The sequence below is a fragment of the Hyla sarda genome, chromosome 1 (genome assembly GCF_029499605.1).
Source record: "Hyla sarda isolate aHylSar1 chromosome 1, aHylSar1.hap1, whole genome shotgun sequence".
In the NCBI taxonomy this organism is placed as follows: Eukaryota; Metazoa; Chordata; class Amphibia; order Anura; family Hylidae; genus Hyla; species Hyla sarda.
Window position 1 is genome coordinate 94,968,417 of NC_079189.1, and position 26,908 is coordinate 94,995,324.

The 26,908-nt window shown below is 44.8% G+C and overlaps 1 protein-coding gene across 3 annotated transcripts in view; it reads left to right on the forward strand.

The window, feature by feature from the left end:
• The window catches only part of KIT (KIT proto-oncogene, receptor tyrosine kinase), a 116,387-nt gene that overhangs the window by 11,922 nt on the left and 77,557 nt on the right, over positions 1-26,908 (forward strand). For 2 of the 3 annotated variants that reach the window (XM_056558179.1, XM_056558184.1), the window contains exon 2: positions 13,709-13,796. In XM_056558179.1, the coding sequence (XP_056414154.1) occupies positions 13,772-13,796 (25 nt within the window). In that variant the 5' untranslated portion in view covers positions 13,709-13,771. Of the gene's footprint in view, positions 1-13,441; positions 13,797-26,908 lie in introns of those variants that run through there. The other variant, XM_056558192.1, reaches the window with a different exon arrangement.

Sequence of the window (26,908 nt, forward strand, 5' to 3'; positions counted from 1 at the left end):
TCCTATTTATTTATTCTTAAATAATCCAATAATAAATAACTTTAAATGCATAATATATAAATGCAAACCTTTATAAATAAATAAAATAGTATATAACTATCCAGCTCAAAATTACTGTCCGCCCAGCAAGGCTGGGTGACACCCATTTTATTTTATAGGACCGTGACAGAAATAGCATAAAATAAGGGAAGGGAGGGTGGGGGATCCTCTTCTGTGCTTGACACGTAACTTCTGTCACCCCTTGGCAGGGGGATTTGCTTCTAAACTGGGCGTTTCCCGAGACACGTGTCATCAGAGAGGTCTTAGACAGAAAAGAACAATCTTAACTTCAGAAGCTCATAAGTACTGAAAGGATTATGATTTTTTAATAGAAGTTATTTACAAATCTGTTTAACTTTCTGGAGCCAGTTGATATATAAAAAAAAGTTTTTTCCTGGATAACCCATTTAAAATTCATTGTTCCAATCCTTCTCTATTGAAATCTAAGTAATGGTATAGTCTGATATATTTAGATTTACCTACACAAACCTATATGTCCTCCTATTGCTCCTTTTAGTCAAAAACAACTTTCAAACCAAATTTCACTGTTTGAGTGTTGACCCCTTCAATTGATTTTCTGTCAGAGAATTGATGAGAAGTGCTATGGTTGTAAAATTTCCTAAAATTGTTCCGTCTGCTTCTCTCGCCACTCTCATGAATACTTACTCCATGGCTCACATATTTGGTACTTTCCTCCCCTTCCCAGTTCTGAGAATCCACCTGTTCCTTTGCCAAACACCAAAATGACAACTGTTTTTACATATCTAGGATCTAAAAGGAACTGCTTTGCATACTTATGCACGCGCTGATGTTTTAAAGTAAACAGCGGAGTGCCAGCAAACAAGACAAAGCTGGCAATATGCTATATGAACACACAACAGGCACAATTTATAACCTTCTATGACTACTCTGCACAAATGTTCATTGTTTTAATGTGTGTTATTTGCACTGTGTAAATGAACAGACAAAAGAACTATTTAAAGTGACAACCGGAGAAAGCAGGCAAAGAAATGACTGATGCTTATATTTTATGTTTCCCTGTCTCTGGTAATGGAGGGAACCCTTATTTATCTTATGTACAGTGATCCCTCAACTTACAATGGCCTCAACATACAATAGTTTCAAAATACAATGTTTTTTTTCTGGACCATTGTAACTTGAAACCAGACTCAACATACAATGTACAGACCAGTCCAGATCTGTGAGACCTGTCCCAACTGGAGGTATTGACCAATCAGAATGGGCATTTTACTGGTAAATCACCTGTATTACTGAAGCGCATGCACTGACTGGCTGTCTGGTAGCGACCCCTACAGTACAAGGAGATACTACATATTCTGTACTCTTTACCTGTGCCAGGGTTAGCTGCTCCTTTGGACACCAACTAAGGGCGGCTCCATTTGGGACACTGCGTTTACTGAATAGGACCCTGAAGAAGCTCCTGTCCTCTACATAAACCATTGTTTCCCAACCCGGGTGCCTCCAGCTGTTGCAAAGCTACAACTCCCAGCATGCCCGGACAGCCAACGGCTGTCCGGGCATGCTGGGAGTTGTAGTTTTGCAACAGCTGGAGGCACCCTGGTTGGGAAACACTGACATAGACAGTGATATAAAGCTCCCATCAGCTCTTTCTTACTTTTATATGTACTTTTAATTTGCTGTATTTCTATGTTATCTACTTATTTTCTTTAAAGGGTACCTCTCATCAAATAAACTTTTGATATATTTTAGATTAATGAATGTTGAATAACTTTCCAATAGCATGTTCATGAAAAATATGCTTCTTTCTATTGTATTATTCCCGATCAGTCCTGTCAGCAAGCATTTCTGACTCATGCTGGAGTCCTAAACACTCAGAGCTGCCAGCCTGCTTTGTTCACAGCCAAACAGGCTGTGAACAAAGCAGGCTGGCAGCTCTGAGTGTTCTCCTTTGTGAACAAAGCAGACTGGCAGCTCGTAGTGTTTAGGACTCTAGCATGAGTCTGAAATGCTTGCTGCCAGGACTGGTAGGGAGACCCCTAGTGGTCATTTCTTCAAAGTGGAAAATTAAATAGAAAGAAGCATATTTTTTAATAACATACAATTGTAAAGTTATTCTGCATACATTAATCTATAATATATCAAAAGTTTTTTTGACGAGGGGTACCCTTTAATCCTCACTTTTTCCTTTTTTGATGACATTTTGGTAGTTTCAGAACCAATTACCAGGTTTCCATAGAGTTATGGTTTCAACATACAATGGTTTCAACATACAATGGTCGTCCTGGAACAAATTAATATTGTAACTTGAGGGACCACTGTATTTTGGTTTCCCCTTTATTTTTGTTTCTGTCCCCCTAATCTGTCTGGAAACCTTTTTGTCCAAGCCATGCCAGATTTGCCCCTTGCATTAACAATGGCCAGAGCCACTTTACTAGAGCTATGTCCGGCACTAACTGTAGTTCTAGAGGACCTGCTGCATGTGTTGCAAAGCATCAAACCCGTGTACAGCTACATGAGACAAGCTAGTGAGCTGGTGGCAGGAGACATAATGATTCTTGGAGCCACTGCCTAAGTAGTGTGGGCTAAGAAGGTACCTGCCTAGAATTGGACTGACCAGAGAAGAGTGTGCCTGGCTACCCTGTGGCCTACCGCATGGCCTATCCACTGAGATTAGTGATTAGACTGGTGGAGGAAAGGGGACAGTCACAAGAGTAATATTAGATCTCCTGTGTACCATAGTGGAATATGCAAGAGTTACATTTGTATTCTGCACATATTCAGTGCTCATCATGAGTTATACTGCCACTGCAATTCATATTAAGAAGTACTCAATAACAAGTGCTAACCCTTTGGTGAGGACGTGGACCGTGGTTGCCTCTCTATTGCTTTGGGGCATTACTTCTTTGTTGTGCTAAGTGAGTGTTATGCAATGTGCATGTTGCAAGTTTGCGGGTTGTCAGAAATCTAGGAATGAGAACCTTCGATGGTGCAGAATAACGCTTATTTTAAGTGACTGGGACGAACTATAAGTTAAATAATGTCAAACTGTCTGTGGTAGAGATTGGATCAGCAAGAAAAGGCTGAAATCTGACTTTGGAATAACTCAAGTTGGTGGATTTCTGATGGAAATTTTAGGTCTTTAACATATGCCAAGCAGATCCTTATAATAAGCTCTTATTGCATTGAACAGCACTAGTTTTCTGAGCCTTCACATGGTTTAAACCATTGCTGGCTGGGCTGCGTGTACAAACGCTGGACCATTCATCCAGGTTTTAATTTCATCATTATCGACCGCACATTACCGATTTACACAGGAGAGGTGCGACAAAAAATGATGATTGTGTGGCATCCCGGTACCGGATTGTATCCGTTACCTTGTGGTGAGGTCCCCAAAGTCAGAGTCCCTAGTTACGGGTGGGGTCCTCATCTATAGTTAGCCCCTTGTCACCTCTTAAATAGTTAAAATTAGTCAAATTCTAAGTGTATATATGTATATAATGTATACTTACCTTGTTGTAGCGTCGCAGGACCTGCGGGGTCATGTGATGCTTTCCAAAACTCTATGGTTTTATGGTTCAAGGACCTTTGGAGGAAGTCAGGTGATCGCCCACCATGCATTGTAACGGGGCCCTGCCCCTGCCCATATAAGGGAGCGGCGGCCATTAAGCACTCTCTTTCCTCGTGGGCTGCTGATAGAGGAGGATCTGCGCAGCTGTCGTCAGCAGTGACTAGGCCCAAGCCTTGTGGCAACGGCCATCTTACAAAACTGTGAGTTATCTTAATCCCTCTTAAGTCTGCAAGATCACCGGACCTAAACAGACCCCTAAATCCGGACGGATCTCTGCATCACTCCTAATTCTAATAACCTCTTGGATAAGCTAATGGTCCGCGGCATCTGTCAATCACTGCCGTACTACATAGAGACTGTATTGCTAAGATTGTTGCTGTTAATTGGATGTACCGCAAGTACCTCAGTAAAGTCTATACAAGTTCAAGTTCATCCCTATTGTGGACCTTCATTCATTTAAGCACGCACCTATCGTTTCTGGGAAGGGTGGCGATAGGCCGAAGATTTACCTCAGCGTATTAACCCTCACCCTGGCGTCACGAGTGACAGGGGTTAAGTTAACCCCTCATATACTGAAGCAACACCTCAACTACACTACAGCCCTCAAGGCCTACCACAAAGCCTTTTTGGCGTCACACGAACAGGATTCGGGTGTGTGCCTACTACAGTTGCCACTAGTGAAAGTGTACTCCCCCCCCCCCCAAGTCACAAACTTTATTCATGTGCTGTGAACCGTGTTGTTGTGTACGGGAGCGGTGTCCGTGGTGCACCATACTAGGGGGCCACGAGAAAAGTAAGGGGGGAGGCAAAAATTTATCTGCAACTAAGATGTGTAAACTGCACAATGAGTTCATGCTGCAATCCTCTGGTCCGGTCAGCACAGGCGGAGCTAAACTGCTGCCGGAAAAGCGTGCGAAGAAGGCCCATGCTGCGCCACGCCCTGCCCCTGGGCGTGGCTGCCAAGTCGCTGTATCGCAGCCGAAAGGGAACTTGGAGATACATGAGTCGTCTCTGGAGGGACCGGAAGTCGGGGCTGCATCGATGACGTCCTTACTGCCGGCCGCCATTTTGGGGAAGCCCACTATAAAAGACGCCACGCACAGCGACCTCTTCAGTCTGCACAGGGAGTCGGAGAATACAGACATGGCGGATAGCAGCATTCCACGTGGTGAAGATGGAAAAATGGCGCCTCACCACAGAACTTGGGGCTCGTGGGCCGAGATCCCATCGGAGGAGTCTGCAGTGAGTACCCCGCCAGAGGCGGACTTCTCTTCCTGCCAAGTGCACGACCGTGCTCACCGAAATTGTCGCAATGGGTGTTTGGAGATGAGCCGAGGCTGATCGAATATATGCACAAGGTACTTCAGCCAATACCTGGGAAGCCACTCCCACGAATTCCAACTGCACAGAGAGAAAGGGCCCGTCAAGAAGCCGAGCTGGCCGAATTGATGGAAAAGTTAAAGGCCCGACACAAAGAATTGTATGCCCCTAAGCACGTGCAATTGCCTCATGAAGAAAAAGTGCGGTATCAAGAAAATACCAAAGAAATGGAGGCATTGTACATACGCAGATGGGACCACCCCCGAGAAGGGGAGGAGCCATTTGAAAGAAGAAGAGCAACTGTGGCCAAGTTCGACAAGGTCAGAGGTTATGGGACACTTCTTGACTGCCACACTAGGCAGACCTTCCTCGTAAACGGGCGAGCAGTACAAAGGCCATATCTACACAAAAAGTTTTACTCCTTGGAGGTGGGTGAAATTGTGGAGTACACCCCCCATCCAGAGCCTGCGTGGAGAATGGGCTGCTGCGGTCACAAGACCAACTGCCCCAACACAGCTTCCTTTCAAGTATTTCCCGTCAACTGATTGGAAGTCTGATCCCTTTAACTTGAGGCCGAAATGGTCCGCTCCTAAAGCCTCCATCAACGTACCCAAGGAGGAGGAGCCTCAACAGCAAAAATCATCTTCTGTGTACAGCAAAGAGCCAAGTTCATCATCTTCTGTGTCCCGCCAAGAGCCAAGTCCTGCACAGGATCAGGAAAGTAGGCCAAAGTTGCGGCCACCACAATCAGTACCTAGACCCTCTCGGAGCAGTGAGAGTTTTGCTGTTCCTGAGGTACCGACGAAAGGGTCATGGGTCCATCCTAGTTTGGAGATGGTGCTCAAGCCCTATTGCCCCACTTTGATTCCGGCTAGTAAGCCTATGGCCTCTTTGAATCCTTCCATCAACCGCTCCACCCTCACCAGTGTGGTGTGGCAGAACTATGTTAATTCCATACCTGCCCCTGATGTTGGGAGGTACAGAGGAACCAGGAGAGGCACAACAAGAGTGAGGAAGAATATCCTCTAAAGGACTTCAAAGTACTGTCTTGATGTTTTATTAACCACTTTTGTTTTACAGCAACCAAGTTCAGGAATTTTGCCTAGCAGGACTGTGCTAAGATTGTTCCAGTTCAAAGTTCAGCAATGTAAACACTAAGCTTTGTGCCTGACTATTAAGTCAAGAGACTCCTAGCCAGTAGGAGATTCATAAGGACTGTACCCGGCTGATTTGTGGTACGGCCGTGTTTTCCTTTCCCTTCCCATGAACTCTTAGTCTAGGTGGACTGCTGATCCTTACACGCCAATTTGTATATTTTCTATGGACTCTTAGTGTAGGTGGACTGCTGATCCTTACACGTCTGTTTTATGTATACACCAGCAGCTTCATAAGAACTCTTATGCTAAATGTTGCACTTATCAGGTGAATGCGCCTGAACCCTGTTGGAGTGTTGATAATTGTGTAAATTTGTGTAATAAATATGTATATGGTTCTTGTACACAGGAAGGTATCCTCATGTCTGTGTACATAAAAAACAGGTAAAGGTTGTGCATAGAAAAATAGCCTAATGTCTATGTACATAAAAAAGTAGGTAAGAGTTGTACAAAAAAAATGTCAGTGTGTTGCACGTGTACACTAAACCCTAAAAACTTAAATAATTCTTGTACATACAAATGTATAAAATGCTAAAGGTGTTTAGTAGTTGCTAAATAGGTGACACCCCGGCTCCTCCGAGGGTAGTATTATTGCTGTCGTCAATCGCTAGCACATCTCTCAGAAAAAAAATAGTAGGTCTCAAAGGACTACATAGGGTAACTTACCCTTAAGATAGTACTTGCACACATAGTACTCTAAACTACTCACTTAATTGTACTACCTCAGTCTACTTCAGTACATACACCAAAAAACAAAATGTATCTCAAATTTAAAAAAAACACTTAGCAATTGTAGCCTATTGATACCCAATTCCTGCCACTGTTAGGTACACTAATATTTCTCTTCTCTGTATTACGTGTGTGAGATGCTCTACCTGGCCAGTAGGTGCTCTTGCGAGTATAGAATTAAACATGTAGTTCTAAGGGTAACCTAGGTAGGTTATTTTGAAGTGCTCTAGGGGTAAGTAGCGTGTAGCCGATAGACCCTAGCAGCCAATCTTACTGTGACCTAGCTTCCGGCTAGCGAGTATACCTTTCAAGTACTAACAGGTAACTCATTTTTGGCAAAAAGAAAAAAATGTGTGAGATTGCAAATTGTTTAGTCAGCTTGAAACTAAAGGTATAGAGAGCTGTACTAATGTCTAGTTAGCCTCATAAAATGTATAGAGAGCTGTACTAAAGTCTAGTTAGCCTCATAAAATGTGTAGAGAGCTAAAACAAAAAATTTTAGGAGCTTGCAACTAAATATCAGATAGCTGCCTAATTGTACATCTTAGAATGTATAGTGAGCTTAATTAAAATGTCTAAGGAGCTAGAAACTAAAGGTCTAGATAGCTTCATAGATGTCCAGGAAGCCTTTATGATTGTCTAGTAGGATTACTAGTCTAAAAATGTTTAAAATGCCTAGAACAATATCTAGTAGGTTTAAAAGTACCTAATGTGTATAAAAGTTTTCAGGATATAGATTCTGTTTAGTTAGCAATCCTGTTCTACCTGCCCTAGTTCCTCAGCCTTAGGTGACAGGCGTCGGGGTCGACTTGTTTTAAGTAAGGGGGTTTGTGGTATCCCGATACCGGATTATATCCGTTACCTTGTGGTGAGGTCCCCAAAGTCAGAGTCCCTAGTTATCGGTGGGATCCTCATCTATAGTTAGCCCCTTGTCACCCCTTAAATAGTTAAAATTAGTCAAATTCTAAGTGTATATATGTATATAATGTATACATACCTTGTTGTAGCGTTGCAGGACCTGTGGGTCACGCGATGCGTTCCAAAACACTATGGTCTTATGGATCAAGGACCTTTGGAGGAAGTCAGGTGATCGCCCACCATGCATTGTAACGGTGAGTGACAGCTGACTCGGACCAATCCAAAACGGCCCTGCCCCTGCCCATATAAGGGAGCCGCAGCCATTAAGTGCTCTATTTCCTCGTGGGCTGCTGATAGAGGAGGATCTGCGCAGCTGTCGTCAGCAGTGACTAGGCTCAAGCCTTGCGGCAACGACCATCTTACAAAACTGTGAGTTATCTCAATCCCTCTTAAGTCTGCAAGATCACCGGACCTAAACAGACCCCTAAATCCGGATGGATCTCTGCATCACTCCTAATTCTAATAACCTCTTGGATAAGCTAATGGTCCGCAGCATCTGTCAATCACTGCCGTACTACATAGAGACTGAATTGCTAAGACTGTTGCTGATAATTGGATGTACCGCAAGTACCTCAGCAAAGTTTATACAAGTTCAAGTTCATCCCTATTGTGGACCGTCATTCATTTAAGCACGCACCTATCGTTTCTAGGAAGGGCGGCGATAGGCCGAAGATTTACCTCAACGAATTAACCCCTCATATACTGAAGCAACACCCCCAACTACACTACACCCCCCCCCCCCCCAAGGCCTACCACAATTGTAATGCCCGCACAAAAGATCCAATCAGCTGACAGAACAAGTATTTTCTCATGGCTGATCACTGGCCCTTTCATATGAAGAATAAATGGTGCCTGTGGTGACCTGACGCTCCATTCAGCTGGGAGAGTATGATGCCCATTCAGAGGATCACAGGGGAACCAGAGATCAGATACCCTGCATGAGTTTTTAGTTGCTGGAATTCACCTTTGAGCATTGTTTGTCGGATTTTTCATTGTCCATTTCCCCCAGGGTGGGAGGGTTGGTTGGGTTGGGGGGCAATGGGTCCAAATAATGGCATACCTCTGTGCTGCTGATCCTGGATCCTATAGTCTGGCTCAGCCAGGCTGTACAATTAGATCCCAATTAAAGGACAACTGTAGTGGTGCACTTTTATATATGCCCATGCCCGGGCCTCAAAAATAAACAAAATAAACTCATACATACCTTCCTACGAGCCCCCGTTGGTCTGGCACAGGCCTGAGCAGTGCTGACGTCATTCCACTTCCTGGGGACAGGGACGCCGCAGAGCCGTCGGCGCATCACCGGCCGTAGCGATGTCCCGCCCCGGTCGGTGATAGGCTGAGCCCACTGTCATGTAAGGAGCTCTGGCCGGCTTCTTACATGACAGTGGGCTCAGCCTATCACAGGCCGGGGCGGGACATCGCTACGACCGGTGATACGCCAACGACTCTGCGGTGTCCCCGTCCCCAGGAAGTGGAATGACGTCAGCACTGCCGGACCGCGAGGCCTGTGCCGGACTAACGGGGGCTCGTAGGAAGGTATGTATGAGTTTATTTTGTTTATTTTTGAGGCCCAGGCACTGGCATATATAAAAGTGTACCACTACAGTTGTCCTTTAACACTGTTCAATGATGAATAAAAATATATATATATACATATATATATATGTTGATATATGTGATAAAAGGTAAAACCTCATGTGTGCGACCAGCTGTTTATGTTTCCAGTGCTTATGTTTCCAGTGACCAGTTTGCATGGCTCTCTTCATATACATTGTCACTACTTATATTTTCATACAGCTTATTCTAGTATAATTCAATGTTCTTATTTTTATAGGAGAAAGCATGACTAAGCAGCTCTGCAGCTATTCTTTTATTCGAAGTATCTGTGAATTGTGTATAAAAGGCTATGCTTACATTTATGTTCCTTTTCTTATGCAAATGTCACAATTGTTTAAAAATGTACCAGGTGTGATTAGATTTCCACTAAGAAAAAAAATACATTGTCAATATGCTTCATTCATTCATTTTGCTAGTGAAAAAACAAAATATGCACCAAATATGTCAAGTGGCCAACACCTTTTAATGGATTTGGCATATCCCAAACCAGCGTTCTATTCACTAAAATTACAGTATGAGATGCCAGTCTTCATAAATGCCCTCTGATGTTTTGTACCCACTGCATGGTGTTGGGTAGGAGTTTCAAAGAGAATGACCTGATATAAGACATCATCGGGGTAGTAAAGTTTATTTTATGACCATATAAAGTGGTCATTTGGACTGTGCCTTTAACTTTTTCAGCTACAGTGTACTGAATTTAAGAATTGTCAACAATATTCTGTTGAGAGCACCCTTTCTCTAAGTCACTCATGCCTATTTTATATAAAACAAATTTGCTCCCAGTTGTCAACACTAGGGGGTAGATGTGTATATAAGACTGGATATAGCTCTTGTTGATGTGAATTGGCACTGCATACATCCTAGTGATATCAATAGGTTGGAGATTTGAATAGAAAGAGGAACAAGGCTATTTTGCTATCCAAGATACGAAGTACTGCAAAAATGTCAAGTATATGTTATACATCTTGGCAAAACATTAACCTTTATAATATACTTCAGAAAAAAATGTATTTCCTTTTTATAGAAATCATGGCTTTTAAAATCATGGCTTTGTCCAAGCTGAAGCACAAGCATGGACAAAGTCCAGTAAGTAAGGGTTGACTATCACTCCTCTGTGCTCTCTCCTGTCTGATACTACTCCTCTGTACTTTCTCCTGTCTGACAGTACTCCTCTGTGCTCTTTCTTGTCTGATAGGACTCCTGTGTGCTCTCTCCTGTCCGAAAGCACTCCTCTGTGCTCTCTCCTGTCTGATAGTACCCCTCTGTGCTCTCTCCTGTCTGATAGCACTCCTCTGTGATATCTCCTGTCTAATAGGACTCCTCTGTACTTTCTCCTGTCTGACAGTACTCCTCTGTGCTCTTTCTTGTCTGATAGGACTCCTGTGTGCTCTCTCCTATCTGATAGTACTCCTTTGTGCTCTCTCCTGTCTCATAGCACTCCTCTGTGCTCTCTCCTGTCTGATAAGACTCCTCTGTGCTCTCTCTTGCCTGACAGGACTGACTCCTCTGTGCTCTCTCCTGTCTGATAGTACTCCTCTGTGCTCTCTCCTGTCTGATAGGACTCCTCTGTGCTCTCTCCTGTCTGATAGGACTTCTCTGTGTTCCCTCCTGTCTGATAGTACTCCTTTGTGCTCTCTCCTGTCTCATAGCACTCCTCTGTGCTCTCTCCTGTCTGATAGGACTCCTCTGTGCTCTCTCCTGTCTGATAGGACTCCTCTGTGATCTCTGCTGTCTTATAGAATGCCTCTGTGTTCTCTCCTGTCTGATAGGACTCCTCTGTTCTCTCTCCTGTCTGACAGGACTCCTCCGTGCTCTTTCTTGCCTGACAGGACTGACTCCTCTGTGCTCTCTCCTGTCTGATAGCAATCCTCTGTGCTCTCTCCTGTCTGATAGCACTCCTCTTTGCTCTATCCTGTCTGATAGGACTCCTCTGTGCTCTCTCCTGTCTGATAGTACTCCTCTGTGCTCTCTCATGTCTAATAGTACTCCTCTGTACTCCCTCCTGTCTGAAAGTACTCCACTGTGCTCTCTCCTGTATAATAGCACTCCTCTGTGCTCTCTCCTGCCTGATAGTACTCCTCTGTGCTCTTTCCTGTCTAATAGTACTTCTCAATGCTCTCTCCTGTCTGATAGTACTCCTCTGTGCTCTCTCCTGTCTGATAGGACTCCCCTGTGCTCTCTACTGTCTGATAGTACTCCTCTGTGCTCTCTCCTGTCTGATAGTACTCCTCTGTGGTTTCTCCTGTCTGATATTAGTCATCAGTGCTCTCTTCTATCTGATAGTACTCATCTGTGCTCTCTCCTATCTGATAGTACTCCTCAGTCTTCTCTCCTGTCTGATAGCACTCCTCTCTGATAGGACTTCTCTATGCTCTCTCTTGTCTGATAGGACTCCTCTGTGTTCTCTTCTGTCTGATAGGACTCCTATGTGCTCTCTCCTGTCTGATAGGATTCCTCTCTGCTCTCTCCTGTCTGATAGTACTCCTCTGTTCTCTCTCCTGTCTGATAGGACTACTCTGTGCTCTCTACTGTCTGATTGTACTCCTCTGTGCTCTCTCCTGTCTGATAGTACTCCTCTGTGCTCTCTCCTGTCTGATAGTACTCCTCTGTGCTCTCTCCTGTCTGATAGTACTCCTCTGTGCTCTCTCCTGTCTGATAGTACTCCTCTGTGCTCTCTCCTGTCTGATAGTACTCCTCTGTGCTCTCTCCTATCTGATAGGACTCCTCTGTGTTCTCTCCTGTCTGATAGGACTCCTCTGTGCTTTCTCCTGTCTGATAGTACTACTCTGTGTTCTCTCCTGTCTGATAGGACTCCTCTGTGCTCTCTCCTGTCTGATAGCACTCCTCTGTGCTCTCTCCTCTCTTATAGGACTCCTCTGTGCTCCCTCCTGCCTGATAGTACTCCTCTGTGCTCCGTACAGTCTGATAGCACTCCTCTGTGCTCTCTCCTGTCTGATAGGACTCCTTGGTGCTCTCTCCTGTCTGATAGGATTCCTCTGTGCTCTCTCCTGTCTGATAGTACTCCTCTGTTCTCTCTCCTGTCTGGTAGGACTCCTCTGTGCTCTTTCCTGTCTGATAGCTCTCCTCTGTGCTCTTGTCTGTCTGATAGGACTCCTTGGTGCTCTCTCCTGTCCTATCAGACAGGAGAGAGCACAGAGGAGAGCTAGCCCACCCTTGATTACTGGACTTTGTCCATGCCTGTGCTGCAGCTTGGACAAAGCCATGATTTTATAAGCCATGATTTCTATTAACAGGAAATAAATTTTCTTTTGAAGTATATTAGAAAGGTTAATGTTTTGCCAAGATGTACAACATATAAAAAGTTTTTGTATCTGACAACGCCCATTTAAATAGATAAGGCAGCTTACAAATAGGTGATAAATAGATTTTATTATTCAGAATTATGCCTAAACTGCATCAGGATAGACTAAAGATTTCTTATTAGCATGGGAGTCACTTTTTCCTGTGCACATCGTATCCCATGCTGAGTAATCCACTTTGTATGACCCGCTGGGAGAAGCTGGGGAGGGGAACTGACAACTGATCTATGTATATTTCTGGCTCAGAGAGAGTGTTTGCCATTATCAAAGTTCTCTCAAGTATATACTTCATTTGACTACAAATACAGTTTTGCATGTTTAATAACCCTGTTCAATAAAAGAAAATCTCCCTTCTGGTTCTACAGCTACTTTTTAGAACATAGGATGCATGGGGATAATAGGTGGACCTTGCATAACTCATAGACTGCATTTATTGTTTAAAGAGGTGCCAGAAAGTTTAACAGATTTATAAATTACTTCTATTTAAAACTCGTTATCCTTTCAGTACTTACCTGCTGCTGAATACCCTAGAGGAAGTACTTTTCTTTTTACATTTATTTTCTGTCTGACCACAGTGCTCTCTGCTGACTCCTCTGTCTGTCTCAGGAACTGTCAAGAGCAGGAGCAAATCCCCTTAGCAAACCTATCCAACTCTAGACAGTTCCTGAGACTAGGGTGGAAGTTCCTGAGGCTAGGGTGGAAAGGAGAGACAGTAGGGGGTATGTGATGGGAATTCTTGGGGTTTAGAGTAAAAGCTATAGACCAATTATTACAGTAAAATCCCTTTCCTGTCAGATCAGTAACCAGCATCTAATTCACACTCTGCTATGAAATTCTGAAGAAAACTTTGGACTCCTCATGATCAATCCCTTATGACTAACTCGGTGACAACTTTCAATTGTGTAGTCATTAAACTCCGGAGATTGTTAAGGAACAAATAGCAACAATATTTGTGATGAAGGTGGTATACTTCTTGGCACCATGTAGCATAGACATCTTAAACATATGCTGTTGTTAAAGGGGTTTCCCCAAAATTAAAAGTTATTATCTATCCACAGGACAGCTGATGGTTGGGGATCAGTCACGACCATGAGAATGAAGGCCCCTTGTCCTCCGGATGAATGGAGCACCAGCATTTATATTCAAGTACTCCTCCATCATTTATGCTTTATGGACAGCTGAGTGTAGCCAAGTGGTGTCTTTTGCCTCAGTCAAATTGATATGTGTTGGCATACTTTTTTTTTTATCCTGTAGGAAAGAAAGTGCAGTAGTTTAAGCTTCTCTTTACAGTGGGCTGCTACTGACCAATGGCCAACAAATGTCACCTCATTGCTATACAGCGGCACACGTCTGGTGTACATATCGGAGGTATACAACAGAGAAGCATTCCAAAGTATACCTCCAACATGTAGTAAAATATGGCCTTATTAACCACCAAAAATCAGATTAACAGTTAATTGTTACACATTACTGAGGCAACTGAGCATAAGTGAGGGGGAGCCTGAAGGGTCTCTATAAGTGTAAAAATGATTGAATAAGATTCCTATTAAATAATGATTAGCAAATAGGAATAGCAATGATGAGGAAAGATGGATTTTTAAGAAGAAAAATGATGACAATTTAAATTCAGTAAAAACATGAAATGTAAATAATTTGCAGTCTGTCGGCTTTTTCATGCCCTTTGCATAAATTATCTTGTTTGACATAAAGTTTAAGTCAATAAAAGTAATAGAGTTTTAATGAGCTAACCATTTCATAACAAAACTGAAGTAAAGGTAATTCAATATGTATTTCTGGGATGGTATTTTAATGCCCCTGAAGCAATGGAAAGGTTACATTCTCCAATTTGCCATATGACCTATCCAGTAAAAGAAATATGTCATTTAATTACTTACAGGTTACATACATATCTGGATGTAAATATAACTATTTTAGAGTCAGAAAATGTCCTCTAAAACATTTACGTTTTATACCAGTTTTTTAGTCTTCATTGTGTATTCCTGATAAAATGTGTGCCTTCTGCTATAATAGAAAACAATTTAAAGAAAACAATTAGAAAAATATTTTATTTGTACATGTATATGCTAAAGGAATATTATACCCCAAAACATAATGGGTACTTGCATCATCCTATTAGGGCATATGGGCAATACAGAGGGGTGTCCCTGTTCAAGAATCTCTTCTATTAAGGTCACAATGAGTTGGTATGCTGTGGATTTTCCATTCAGATTTTTCGGGTGGAAAAGCCACGGTATATTACAGTACTAAAAAATTGGATGAGACTTTAAAGGGAATGAATCACTTGTTTTTTTATAACTAAAACGAGATTCTTATACATATTGTGTTCTTCTTATTTGTTTTTATTTTGGCAATATAGACAGTTTTTTGTTCCATTTTCTTTACACTAATATGAGAAAAGCCATCTTGACCAAGCTGCTGTTTACAACATTTAGAGATATGCCTTATAACAACCACATGAACTATAGACACCTGTAATCTCATTAACATCTAAGGGAAAGTTTTCTAGGCATGCTCCGTGACCTGTGCAGAGATAATTGTTCGCAAAGGCAGAGGAGGGGAGCTGTGAGCATCACATATTGTCAATGATGTGATCTTGTGTTTATATATACAGTATATATATATATATATATATATATATATATATATATATATATATACACACACAGTTTATATATGATATATATATATATATATATATATATATATATATACATACACACTCACTGGCCACTTTATTAGGTACACCTTTCAACTAACTAGTTGGACTCCCTTTTGCCTTTCATTCTTCATGGCATAGTTACTAAAAGGTGCTGGAAACATGGTCCATATGGACATAATGGAATCACACAGTTCCTACAGATTTGTCAGCTACACATCCATGATGAGAATCTTCTGTTACACCACATCCCAAAGGTTCTGTATTAGATTGAGATCTGGTGACTGTGGAGGCCATTTGAGTACCATAAACTTATTTCTATGTTCAAGAAACCAGTTTGAGATGATGTAAGCTTTGTGACATTGTGCATTATTCTGCTCAAACTAACCATCAGAAAAATGGGTCCACTGTGGTCATACAGCGATGGAAATGGTCAGCAACAATACTCAGGTAGGCTGTCGCATTTAAACTATTCGCACAAATGGCCATAGACATCTCTAGTGGCAGCTTATTTCCTAAAGGCAAAAAGGACGCGATCAAAGTTGGTTGCGGCGTCTAAAATGCAGGGTTAACTATCCCGACAGGTCAGCGGAGCTGATTTGGACCATTGCGGTAAAATTGCGATGTCCCGATCAACTGAGTGGACGTGGGAGGGCCCTTACCTCCCTCCTCGTCATCCAGTCGGTTCTCTGCTTCTCCAGGAAGCCTCAACAGGCTGGAGCAGCAGAGCACCGATAGCACTGATCGATGCTGAGCCGAAGCTTGCAAAGATTGCATGGTATTAAATAAAAAAAACAAAGTGTAAAAAAATAATAATAATAATTAAAGTGAATTAACCCCTTCCTAATAAAAGTTTGAATCCCCCTATTTTCCCATTTTTTTTAAATAAAATAATGTAATAAAAATAAAATTAATCATGTCATTTTTATTAAAATATAAGGTTAGTTAAATTGCACGGTCGATGGCGTACACGTAAAAAAATACCAAAGAAAATTTTTTTTGGGTCACTTCATATATCATAAAAAAACTACTAAAAAGCAATCAAAGTCCCATCAAAATAAAACGGGTACTGATAAAAGCTATGTTACGCCTAGCGCTCCGGGTCCCCGCTCCTCCCCGGAGCGCTCACGGCGTCTTTCTCCCTGCAGCGCCCCGGTCAGTCCCGCTGACCGGGAGCGCTGCACTGTCTTGGCCGTTGGGGATGCGATTTGCACAGCGGGACGCGCCCGCTTGCGAATCGCATCCCAGGTCACTTACCCGTCCCGGTCCCCTGCTGTCATGTGCTGGCGCGCGCGGCTCCGCTCTCTAGGGCGCGCGCGCGCCAGCTCTCTGAGACTTAAAGGGCCAGTGCACCAATGATTGGTGCCTGGCCCAATTAGCTTAATTGGCTTCCACCTGCTCCCTGGCTATATCTGATCTCCTCCCATGCACTCCCTTGCCGGATCTTGTTGCCTTGTGCCAGTGAAAGCGTTTAGTGTGTCCAAAGCCTGTGTACCAGAACTTCTGCTACCCATCCTGACTACGAACCTTGCCGCCTGCCCCCGACCTTCTGCTACGTCTGACCTTGCCTTTGCCTAGTCCTTCTGTCCCACGCCTTCTCAGCAGTCAGCGAGGTAGAGCCGTTGCTAGTGGATACGACCTGGTTGCTACTGCCGCAGCAAGACCATCCCGCTTTGCGGCGGGCTCTGGTGAAAACCAGTAGCCTCTTAGAACCGGTCCACTAGCACGGTCCACGCCAATCCCTCGCTGACACAGAGGATCCACTACCTGGAAGCCGAATCGTGACAGTAGATCCGGCCATGGATCCCGCTGAGGTGCCGCTGCCAAGTCTCGCTGACCTTACCACGGTGGTCGCTCAGCAATCGCAGCAGATTGCCCAACAAGGACAGCAGCTGTCGCAGTTGACCGCCACGTTACAGCAACTTCTGCCTCTGCTACAGCAGCAACCATCTCCTCCGCCAGCTCCTGCACCTCCTCCGCAGCGAGTGGCCGCTCCTAGCCTCCGCTTGTCCCTGCCGGACAAATTTGATGGGGACTCCAGACTCTGCCGTGGATTTTTGTCTCAGTGTTCCCTGCATATGGAGATGTTGTCAGACTTGTTTCCTACAGAACGGTCTAAGGTGGCGTTCGTAGTGAGCCTTCTTTCAGGAAAGGCCTTGTCTTGGGCCACACCGCTCTGGGACCGCAATGATCCTGCCACAGCCACAGTCCAGGCCTTCTTCACTGAACTCCGGAGTGTCTTCGAGGAGCCAGCCTGAGCTTCTTCTGCCGAGACTGCCCTGTTGAACCTGGTCCAGGGTAATTCTTCCGTTGGCGAGTATGCCGTACAATTCCGTACTCTTGCTTCAGAATTATCCTGGAATAACGAGGCTCTCTGCGCGACCTTTAAAAAAGGCCTATCCAGTCGCATCAAGGATGTGCTGGCCGCACGAGAGATTCCTGCCAATCTGCAAGAACTCATCCATCTAGCTACCCGCATTGACATGCGTTTTTCTGAGCGACACCAAGAGCTCCGCCAGGAAAAAGACTTAGATCTCTGGGCACCTCTCCCACAGTATCCGTTGCAATCTACGCCTGGGCCTCCCGCCGAGGAGGCCATGCAAGTGGATAAGTCTCGCCTGACCCAGGAAGAGAGGAATCGCCGTAGGGAAGAAAATCTCTGTCTTTACTGTGCCAGTACCGAGCATTTCTTGGTGGATTGCCCTATCCGTCCTCCACGCCTGGGAAACGCACGCACGCACCCAGCTCACGTGGGTGTGGCGTCTCTTGGTTCCAAGTCTGCTCCTCCACGTCTCACCGTACCCGTGCGGATTTCTTCTTCAGCCAGCTCCTCCCTCTCAGCCGTGGCCTGCTTGGACTCCGGTTCCTCAGGAAATTTTATTTTGGAGTCGTTTGTTAATAAATTCAGCATCCCGGTGACCCGTCTCGTCAAGCCGCTCTACATTTCCGCGGTCAACGGAGCCAGATTGGACTGCACCGTGCGTTACCGCACAGAGCCCCTCCTCATGTCTATTGGACCCCACCTTGAGAGGATTGAGTTCTTCATTCTCCCCAACTGTTCCTCTGAGGTCCTCCTCGGTCTGCCTTGGCTCCGGCTTCATTCCCCCACCATTGATTGGACCTCCGGGGAGATCAGGAACTGGGACTCTGCCTGCCACAGGAAGTGCCTCTCCCCCCCTCCCAGTCCCGTCAGGCAAGCCTCTGTGCCTCCCCATGGCCCCCGTCCTGGTGTCACACTGCCCCGTGCCAGGCCTCGCCCTCTGCCCTCCCTCCCCATTCCCACTCCTGCTGTACTGCCTGCCGTTGAGGAAACCCTCCATTCTTTCCCGGTGTCCTCATCCCAGGGGAGGCAGTTACCGGGCAAAGAGAAGGGGAGACCTAAGGGGGGGGGTACTGTTACGCCTAGCGCTCCGGGTCCCCGCTCCTCCCCGGAGCGCTCACGGCGTCTTTCTCCCTGCAGCGCCCCGGTCAGTCCCGCTGACCGGGAGCGCTGCACTGTCTTGGCCGTTGGGGATGCGATTTGCACAGCGGGACGCGCCCGCTTGCGAATCGCATCCCAGGTCACTTACCCGTCCCGGTCCCCTGCTGTCATGTGCTGGCGCGCGCGGCTCCGCTCTCTAGGGCGCGCGCGCGCCAGCTCTCTGAGACTTAAAGGGCCAGTGCACCAATGATTGGTGCCTGGCCCAATTAGCTTAATTGGCTTCCACCTGCTCCCTGGCTATATCTGATCTCCTCCCATGCACTCCCTTGCCGGATCTTGTTGCCTTGTGCCAGTGAAAGCGTTTAGTGTGTCCAAAGCCTGTGTACCAGAACTTCTGCTACCCATCCTGACTACGAACCTTGCCGCCTGCCCCCGACCTTCTGCTACGTCTGACCTTGCCTTTGCCTAGTCCTTCTGTCCCACGCCTTCTCAGCAGTCAGCGAGGTAGAGCCGTTGCTAGTGGATACGACCTGGTTGCTACTGCCGCAGCAAGACCATCCCGCTTTGCGGCGGGCTCTGGTGAAAACCAGTAGCCTCTTAGAACCGGTCCACTAGCACGGTCCACGCCAATCCCTCGCTGACACAGAGGATCCACTACCTGGAAGCCGAATCGTGACAAGCTACAGATCACGGCACAAAAAAATGAGCCCTCATGTAGCCCCGTATGCAGAAATATAAAAAGGTTGTAGAAATCAGAAAAGGACAATTTTAAACATACATGTGCATGTAGTTATCATTTTTTTTAAAGTAGTAAAATAAAATAAAACCTACATTGAGTATCATTGTAACCGTATGGACCTACAGAAAAAAAACGAAGGTGCCATTTTTACCAAAAAGTGCACTGCGTAGAAACGGAAGCCCCCCAAAGTTACAAAATTACATGTTTTTTTTTCTATTTCACCCCACAAATATTTTTTTTCGTTTCGCTGTAGATTTTGTAATGAAATGATTGATATTATTACAAAGTACAATTGGTGATGCAAAAAACAATGGGTCTGTAGGTGCAAAATTGAATAGAATATTAAGTATAAACAAAAAAAGAAAAAAACTATTTAATGAAAATAACATAATGGCCCTCATTTACTATTCTAAACCGACTTGTTTTGTCGGGTTTTTCTTGTCGTATCTATGTCTGCGACATGTCGTAGACATCGTGCGCCAGTCTGCGACACGATGCAACATTTTTTCCCGACGGACCCGACTTGGATTCTCCCAACCCCGAAAAAGGGGCATAACCCGACATTTCTGAGATTTCCCACATATTTATAAAGCTTCCAACCCCAATTTGTTGAATTGTTGTGGATTTTTTCCCTACAACTCAGAGGAGTTGGAAACCAAGCCCAAAAAATGCATGTGCGACAAACAGGATGCGACATAATAATAAATACCAGGGGAAAAAAGCAGTCGGGTAAGAAAGCAACATAGACTTACAACCCGATTTTCTAAGTAAATGAGGGCCAATGTGTTCCCCAAAAACACAACTTGGGGATCACGGCTATAGAACAATACTGTTTGTTTACATATAGTACATGTCATTTAACCCCTCAAGGACCCATTTGGCCTTAAGGACCCAGTTCATTTAAGTTTTTGCACTTTTGTTTTTGCACTTTTGTTGCTTTCAAATTTGCACCTACAGACCTACATAAGGGCTTGTTTTTTGCTTCACCAATAGTTTTTTGTAATTGCATCACTTATTCCATAACATATTCTGCAGCAAAACCAAAAAAAAAATAAAAAATAAACTTGTTTGTGGGGTGAAATAACAAACAAACAAACAAAAAAAAGAAACCAAGCGATTTTGTAACTTTTGATGGCTTCCGTGTCCTATGCAGTGCCGTTTTCAGTAAAAATTACACCTTTTCTTTATTCTGTAAGTCCCCGGAAGGACCACTTCTGAATTGGGCCACCACACACGTCACACTAAAACAAAGTGCACAAAGGATGCAGCCTATCACAAAGCCCTTCTCCAATAGGAGATAGGCCCCCCAACAGATGCCTGGGGGTTGCAGGGAGGTGAGAAACCTGATGGCTACACACCTCCCCTAGACCAGTGTTTCTTAAGTGAGATCATCAAGTACCACCAGCAGGTCATGTTTTCAGGATTTCCTTCGTCTTTCACAAGTGATATAGCTATGGTGATGCCTGATTTACTGACCATAATTATATCACCTGTGAAAGACTAGGGAAATTCTGAAAACATGACCTTTTGGGGATACTTGAGGACCATTCTTGAGAAACGCTGCCCTAGACAACCAGAAGGGCTACCGCTCCCTGACCAATCCTGTTGTGATGTCCCAGTACAGGATATGTTCCTACAGTTCTGTCAGGTTGAGTCCCTATACGTTCTCAGGGCTCTCCCCCAGTGTTCCCCCATAATGTGAATAGTTTGTATATTAAGTGCAAAGGACTTCTGAAGTGGGCCACATGATTGTTAGTCCCATGATAAGGTTTGTCACATGTTTAAGTCATATGTTTGTTACCCAGAGAGCACCAGGTGATCAGGTGACCCGCAGTTGGCCTATGGGCTCCTTGCTCAGCCCCCCTTTATAAGAGGGGGAGGTACTACAATCTCTTTCTTGTGTTTCACTTTCTGCTGAGGTCAAGTCCAGTCCAGATGTCTCAGGGACAGTGTCCTCCACATCTGGAGGCCTCAACCTAAATTGCAACCACACATCAGTAAGTTAAGTCATCTTAATCTGCTGTCATCATCTTCAGTCAAGTCAGGTCAATTGTAGTGAACGTGGCTTACACCTATAGTCTCTCAAGTCACTGCAAGTCCCAGCAAGCTGCGAGGTCCCCTGTGTTATTGGTCACCTCTCTGGGATCCTGGCCGAGCTGTGTAGACTGTAACACCTGTCTAACCTCAGTAAAAGCTACCGTTAACCTTTACCTGGCCTTGGACTGTTATTTGCCCCTGCCTAACATAGGACTAGTGGTGCTACTTTCGGGTGGTTACATAGGCAAACCACGCCCTGGCATCACAAACACAAAGGGGTTAATACTATCTACCCCTGGACAACACCATCTGCCCCTTACTCCTCACCTCACACCCCGTGGCTCACCACAATCTTTGGCATCACGAACAGGATTCGGGTGTGTGCCATATGCCACAAAGCCACAAGTCCTCCCCCCTAGTCTGAACTGTGTCCGAGAAAAATCGCCGATGTGAAAAAGTTTGCACCAGAAAAGTGAACAGGACTGTTCTAATTGCAAAGTGTTACTAGCAGGCGCTGGTAAAGTAGAGGGGGAGGTGAAGGAAAGACTGTTAATTGCCGTTGCAGAGTATGTAAAGTCAGTACCTGAAAGGGCTAAACGTACTCTGGTGTTTCCCGCCCGCGCGAGTGGTCGCAGCTCCGCCCCGTCAGTCCCCAGTGGTGACGCCTCTGCACTGTGTGAAGAGGAACTAAAGATCTGCCCCGTGTTGCATGGGGGAAGACTTTACCAGCCGGACCAAACAGAAAGTTCCCTGGGCACAGCAATTTTGAAGGTTCCGGTGGCTGCGTCGAGCTCTGTGATATAAAGTCAAGCACCCACTGCAGCGCAGACTGCATAAACCAACGATCTCCTACAGTAAGTCTCCGGCATCGGTGGTGACTCGCATTAACCCCTTACTGGCCAACAGTGCCCCTGAGTACTTGCAGTATAGTGGGGGAGCGCCACTCAGAGGTTTCCAGTTTGCCAAGATTAAGCTTCTGCAGCACCTTACCAGATGTCTTAAAGAGACAGCGCACTCAAATCATATTAAAGTGACAGTGCACTCAAATCATCTTAAAGAGACAACACACTCAAATCATCTTAAAACGACAGCACACTCAAATCATCTTAAAGTGAAAGCACACTCAAAGAGATCTATAATATGTCAGCACCCGGCTCTCCAGATCAACCCGGCGACAGCGCCCCTTCATCACCAGCAGCTGGAGCGTCTGGTGCTCCAGCAGTTGGGATGCTGATGATTCCGCTTGCAGTTCACATCAACAATGTGGGTGTCCCAGCGTCAGCACCAGTGTTCTTGGGGAATCCTGTCCTCTCTATCTACAAGGAAACCCCTTCATCCTGAGGGATTTCAAGGAGAAGATCCAGAGTTTGTTTGTCTTTTACTCTCTTCCTCCGAATCAACAGGTTCAGCTGCTCAGGGGACAACTACAGGAACCAGCACTTGAGGAAGTCCGCACCTGTCCCACCTCTGAGAAGGCGACTGTAGAGCAGATCTTTGAAGGGCTGTACCAGGTATTTGAGTCACATTCTCCATCAGAGGTACGTCTCCGATTGTACGAGAGACGTCAGAAACCAGGGGAGACTCTAAGAGTTTATGCCATAGCCCTGCAAAATGCCCTAGAGACTGTTCAAGAGCTAGATGGTATTACTCCTGATCAGGGTAACAAAGTATTGATGGGCAGACTTATTGATGGAGCTCATAATAAGTGGGACAAAGCTCAGTTGAGGATGTCAGCAGTGCAAAATCCCAGTCTGTCCTTCCCCGCTTTTAAGAGGCTGGCTATTCAGGTCATAGAGTCCGGGACTGAGTCAGAAGAAAATTGTGCCCCTGTCCCAGAGCCACTAGGGGCGGTAGCCGGACCCATGCCACCACCACCGGCTCCCACCCCAGTGTCCACTACACTACCAGTCGCTACAGCCTCAGAATTTCAGAGTAAAGGAGGTCGCCAGTCGGGACACTCCACCTGACCGTGAACCGCCCCTACATAGGAAACCTGTCTCTATTTCTGCTCCCTGCCATGGTAACTCCCGCAATTCTCTGCCCAATAGGCCCCCGGGGACTCAAAGACCCTTCTGTACCTATTGTAATAAATCTGGACATTGGAAAGTGCAATGTTGGTATTTAAATGGATTACCCCGAAGGTCGCGGACCGGCCCTCAGCAAAACAGGCGCTAGGTCCAAACCCAGAACGACCTAAGTCGGGACTCTGACTTATTGTCGCCCCTGCCCATATGTAAAGGTCAATGTAGAAGGAGAACCATTGGAGGTGTTAAATAGATACAGGATCACAAGTATCTACTATATCCAAAGATGTTTTTTTTATAAGTACTGAAATGTTAATTTGTTATGTGAACCTGACGATGTTGGTTTTAATGTAGTAGCAGGTAACGGGAAACCAATACCCAGACATGAATATTGGGAGTCCACCATCCAGTTCGGGAAACATATACTCAGAGGGCAGGGAGTGATTGTAACTGATGTGTCTGACAAAGGGTCGGCAGAGTTTGGGGATGTATCATGAAACACTGTTTTGCTCAAATCGTAGATTCTTTGCATGCCTCTCTCCCCTACATGTCCCCCTCAGGCCAGTGGGCTGCGCAGCACCACTTAAAGCGTACCTATCATAGTGCAAAAAAACTGAAAAAAAGTGATACAGTGGGGATCAAAAGTTTGGGCACCCCAGGTAAACATTTGTATTAATGTGCATAAAGAAGCCAAGGAAAGATGGAAAAATCTCCAAAAGGCATCAAATTACAGATTAGACATTCTTATAATATTTCAACAAAAGTTAGATTTTATTTCCATCATTTACACTTTCAAAATAACAGAAAACAAAAAAATGGCGTTTGAAAAAGTTTGGACACCCTGCAGAATTTATAGCATGCACTGTCCCCTTTGCAAAGCTGAGACCTGCCAGTGTCATGGATTGTTCTCAATCATCATCTGGGAAGACCAGGTGATGTCAATCTCAAAGGTTTTAAATGCCCAGACTCATCTGACCTTGACCCAACAATCAGCACCATGGGTTCTTCTAAGCAGTTGTCTAAAAATCCGAAACTGAAAATAGTTGATGCTCACAAAGCTGGAGAAGGCTATAAGAAGATAGCAAAATGTTTTCAGATGTCAATATCCTCTGTTTGGAATGTAATTAAGAAATGGCCGTCATCAGGAACAGTGGAAGTTAAAGGGGTAGTCCAGTGGTGAAAAACTTATCCCCTATCCTAAGGATAGGGGATAAGTTTGAGATCGCGGGGGGTCCGACCGCTGGGGCCCCCTGCGATCTCTCTGTACGGGGCCCCGGCTCTCCGCCGAGATAGCGGGTGTCGACCCCCGCACGAGGCGGCGGCCGACACGCCCCCTCAATACATCTCTATGGCAGAGCCGGAGATTGCCGAAGGCAGCGCTTCGGCTCTGCCATAGAGTTGTATTGAGGGGGCGTGTCGGCCGCCGCCTCGTGCGGAGGTCGACACGCCCCCTTCCCGCGGGCTGTCGGGGCTCCGTACAGGAGATCGCGGGGGCCCCCAGCGGTCGGACCCCCCGCGATCTGCAACTTATCCCCTATCCTTAAGATAGGGGATAAGTTGCTCACCACTGAATCACCACTGGACTACTCCTTTAAAGCAATATCTGGAAGACCAAGAAAATATCAAACAGAACAGCTCGCAGGATTGTGAAAAAACTATTCAAAACCCACGTTTGACTGCACAATCCCTCCAGAAAGATCTGGCAGACACTGGAAATGTAGTACACTATTCCACTATAAAGAGAAATACTTGTACAAATATGGTCTTCATAGAAGAGTGATCAGAAGAAAACCTCTTCTACGTCCTCACCACAAAAATCAGCGTTAGAACTTATAAATGAACATATAGACAAGCCTGATGCATTTTGGAAAGAAGTTCTGTGGACCGATGAGGTTAAAATTAAACTTTTTGGCCGGAATGAGCAAAGGTACGTTTGGAGAAGAAGGGGAACAGAATTTAATTAAAAGAACCTCTGTCCAACTGTTAAGCATGGGGGTGGATCAATCATGCTTTGGAGTTGTATTGCAGCCAGTGGCACAGGGAACATCTCACAAGTAGAAGGAAAAATGGATTCAATAAAATTTCAGATGCTAACTTGATGCCATCTGTGAGAAAGCTGAAGTTAAAGAGAGGATGGCTTCTACAAATGGATAATGATCCTAAACACACCTCAAAATCCACGGGGGATTACTTCAAGAGGCATAAACTGAAGGTTTTGCCATGGCCTTCACAATCTCCTGACCTCAACATAATTGAAAATCTATTGATAGACCTTAAAAGAGCAGTGCGTGACAGACAGCACAGAAATCTCAAAAAACTGGAAGACATTTGTAAGGAAGAATGGGTAAAGATACCTCAAACAAGAATTGAAAGACTCTTGGCTGGCTACAAAAAGCGTTTACAAGCTGTGATGCTTGCCAAATGGGGCAGTACAAGATATTAACTCTGCAGGGTGCCCAAACTTTTGCAGACACCATTGTTTTGTTTTCTGTTATTTTGAAAGTGTAAATGATGGAAATAAAATCTAACTTTTGTTGACATATTATAAGAATGTCTAATCTGTAATTTGATGCCTTTTGGAGATTTTTCCATCTTTCCTTGGCTTCTTTATGCACATTAATACAAATTTTTACCTGGGGTGCCCAAACTTTTGATCCCCACTGTATGTTACTCAGGACCCAATCCTGATCATGTGCATATAATTTTTAGGTATCTCAGACCTATATATCCAGAGATATAAGCATTTATCTGCTGGTGAGTTACTTTTTCATTGTGCAGGCTGGAGGGGGCGTGTCAGTCTGTCTCCCTCACAGGAGCAAGCCTGGGCAGTCAGCCAATCAGTACTCTCTACTCAGTAACCCTTTCCTCTCTGGTTTTATGCTGTGTCATTTTACACAGAGAAAGATACTTGGAGCTTTACTGCAGTAATCAGAAGACATTATGGTGAATTCATAACAGGATAAAATGTATAAATATAAGAATAGATCTTTATAAAATTAGTGCAAGGATTTTTTAGATAAAAGCACAGCTTTTTTATGAATACATGTTCTATCTGTTTTATCTTCTCCTAGTAAAGCTGGATGCTAATCAGCATAGCTGTCACTATGTGTGTCATTCATCTTTCACAGACTCCAGAATGTCTGATCAACTTTTTTGTCATTCTGGAGTCTGAGAAAGCTTTGACTATTTCAGCATGCTGGGAGTTGTAGTTTAGTAACAACTGAAGCTGCAATGTTTGTAAATAACTGTGTTAGAGCAGTGTTGCCTCCAGCTGTTTTAAAACTACAGCTCCCAGCATGTCCACACATCCTTTATCTGTAGTTTTGCATACACAATAGAAATCTCCTATACTGGATACTG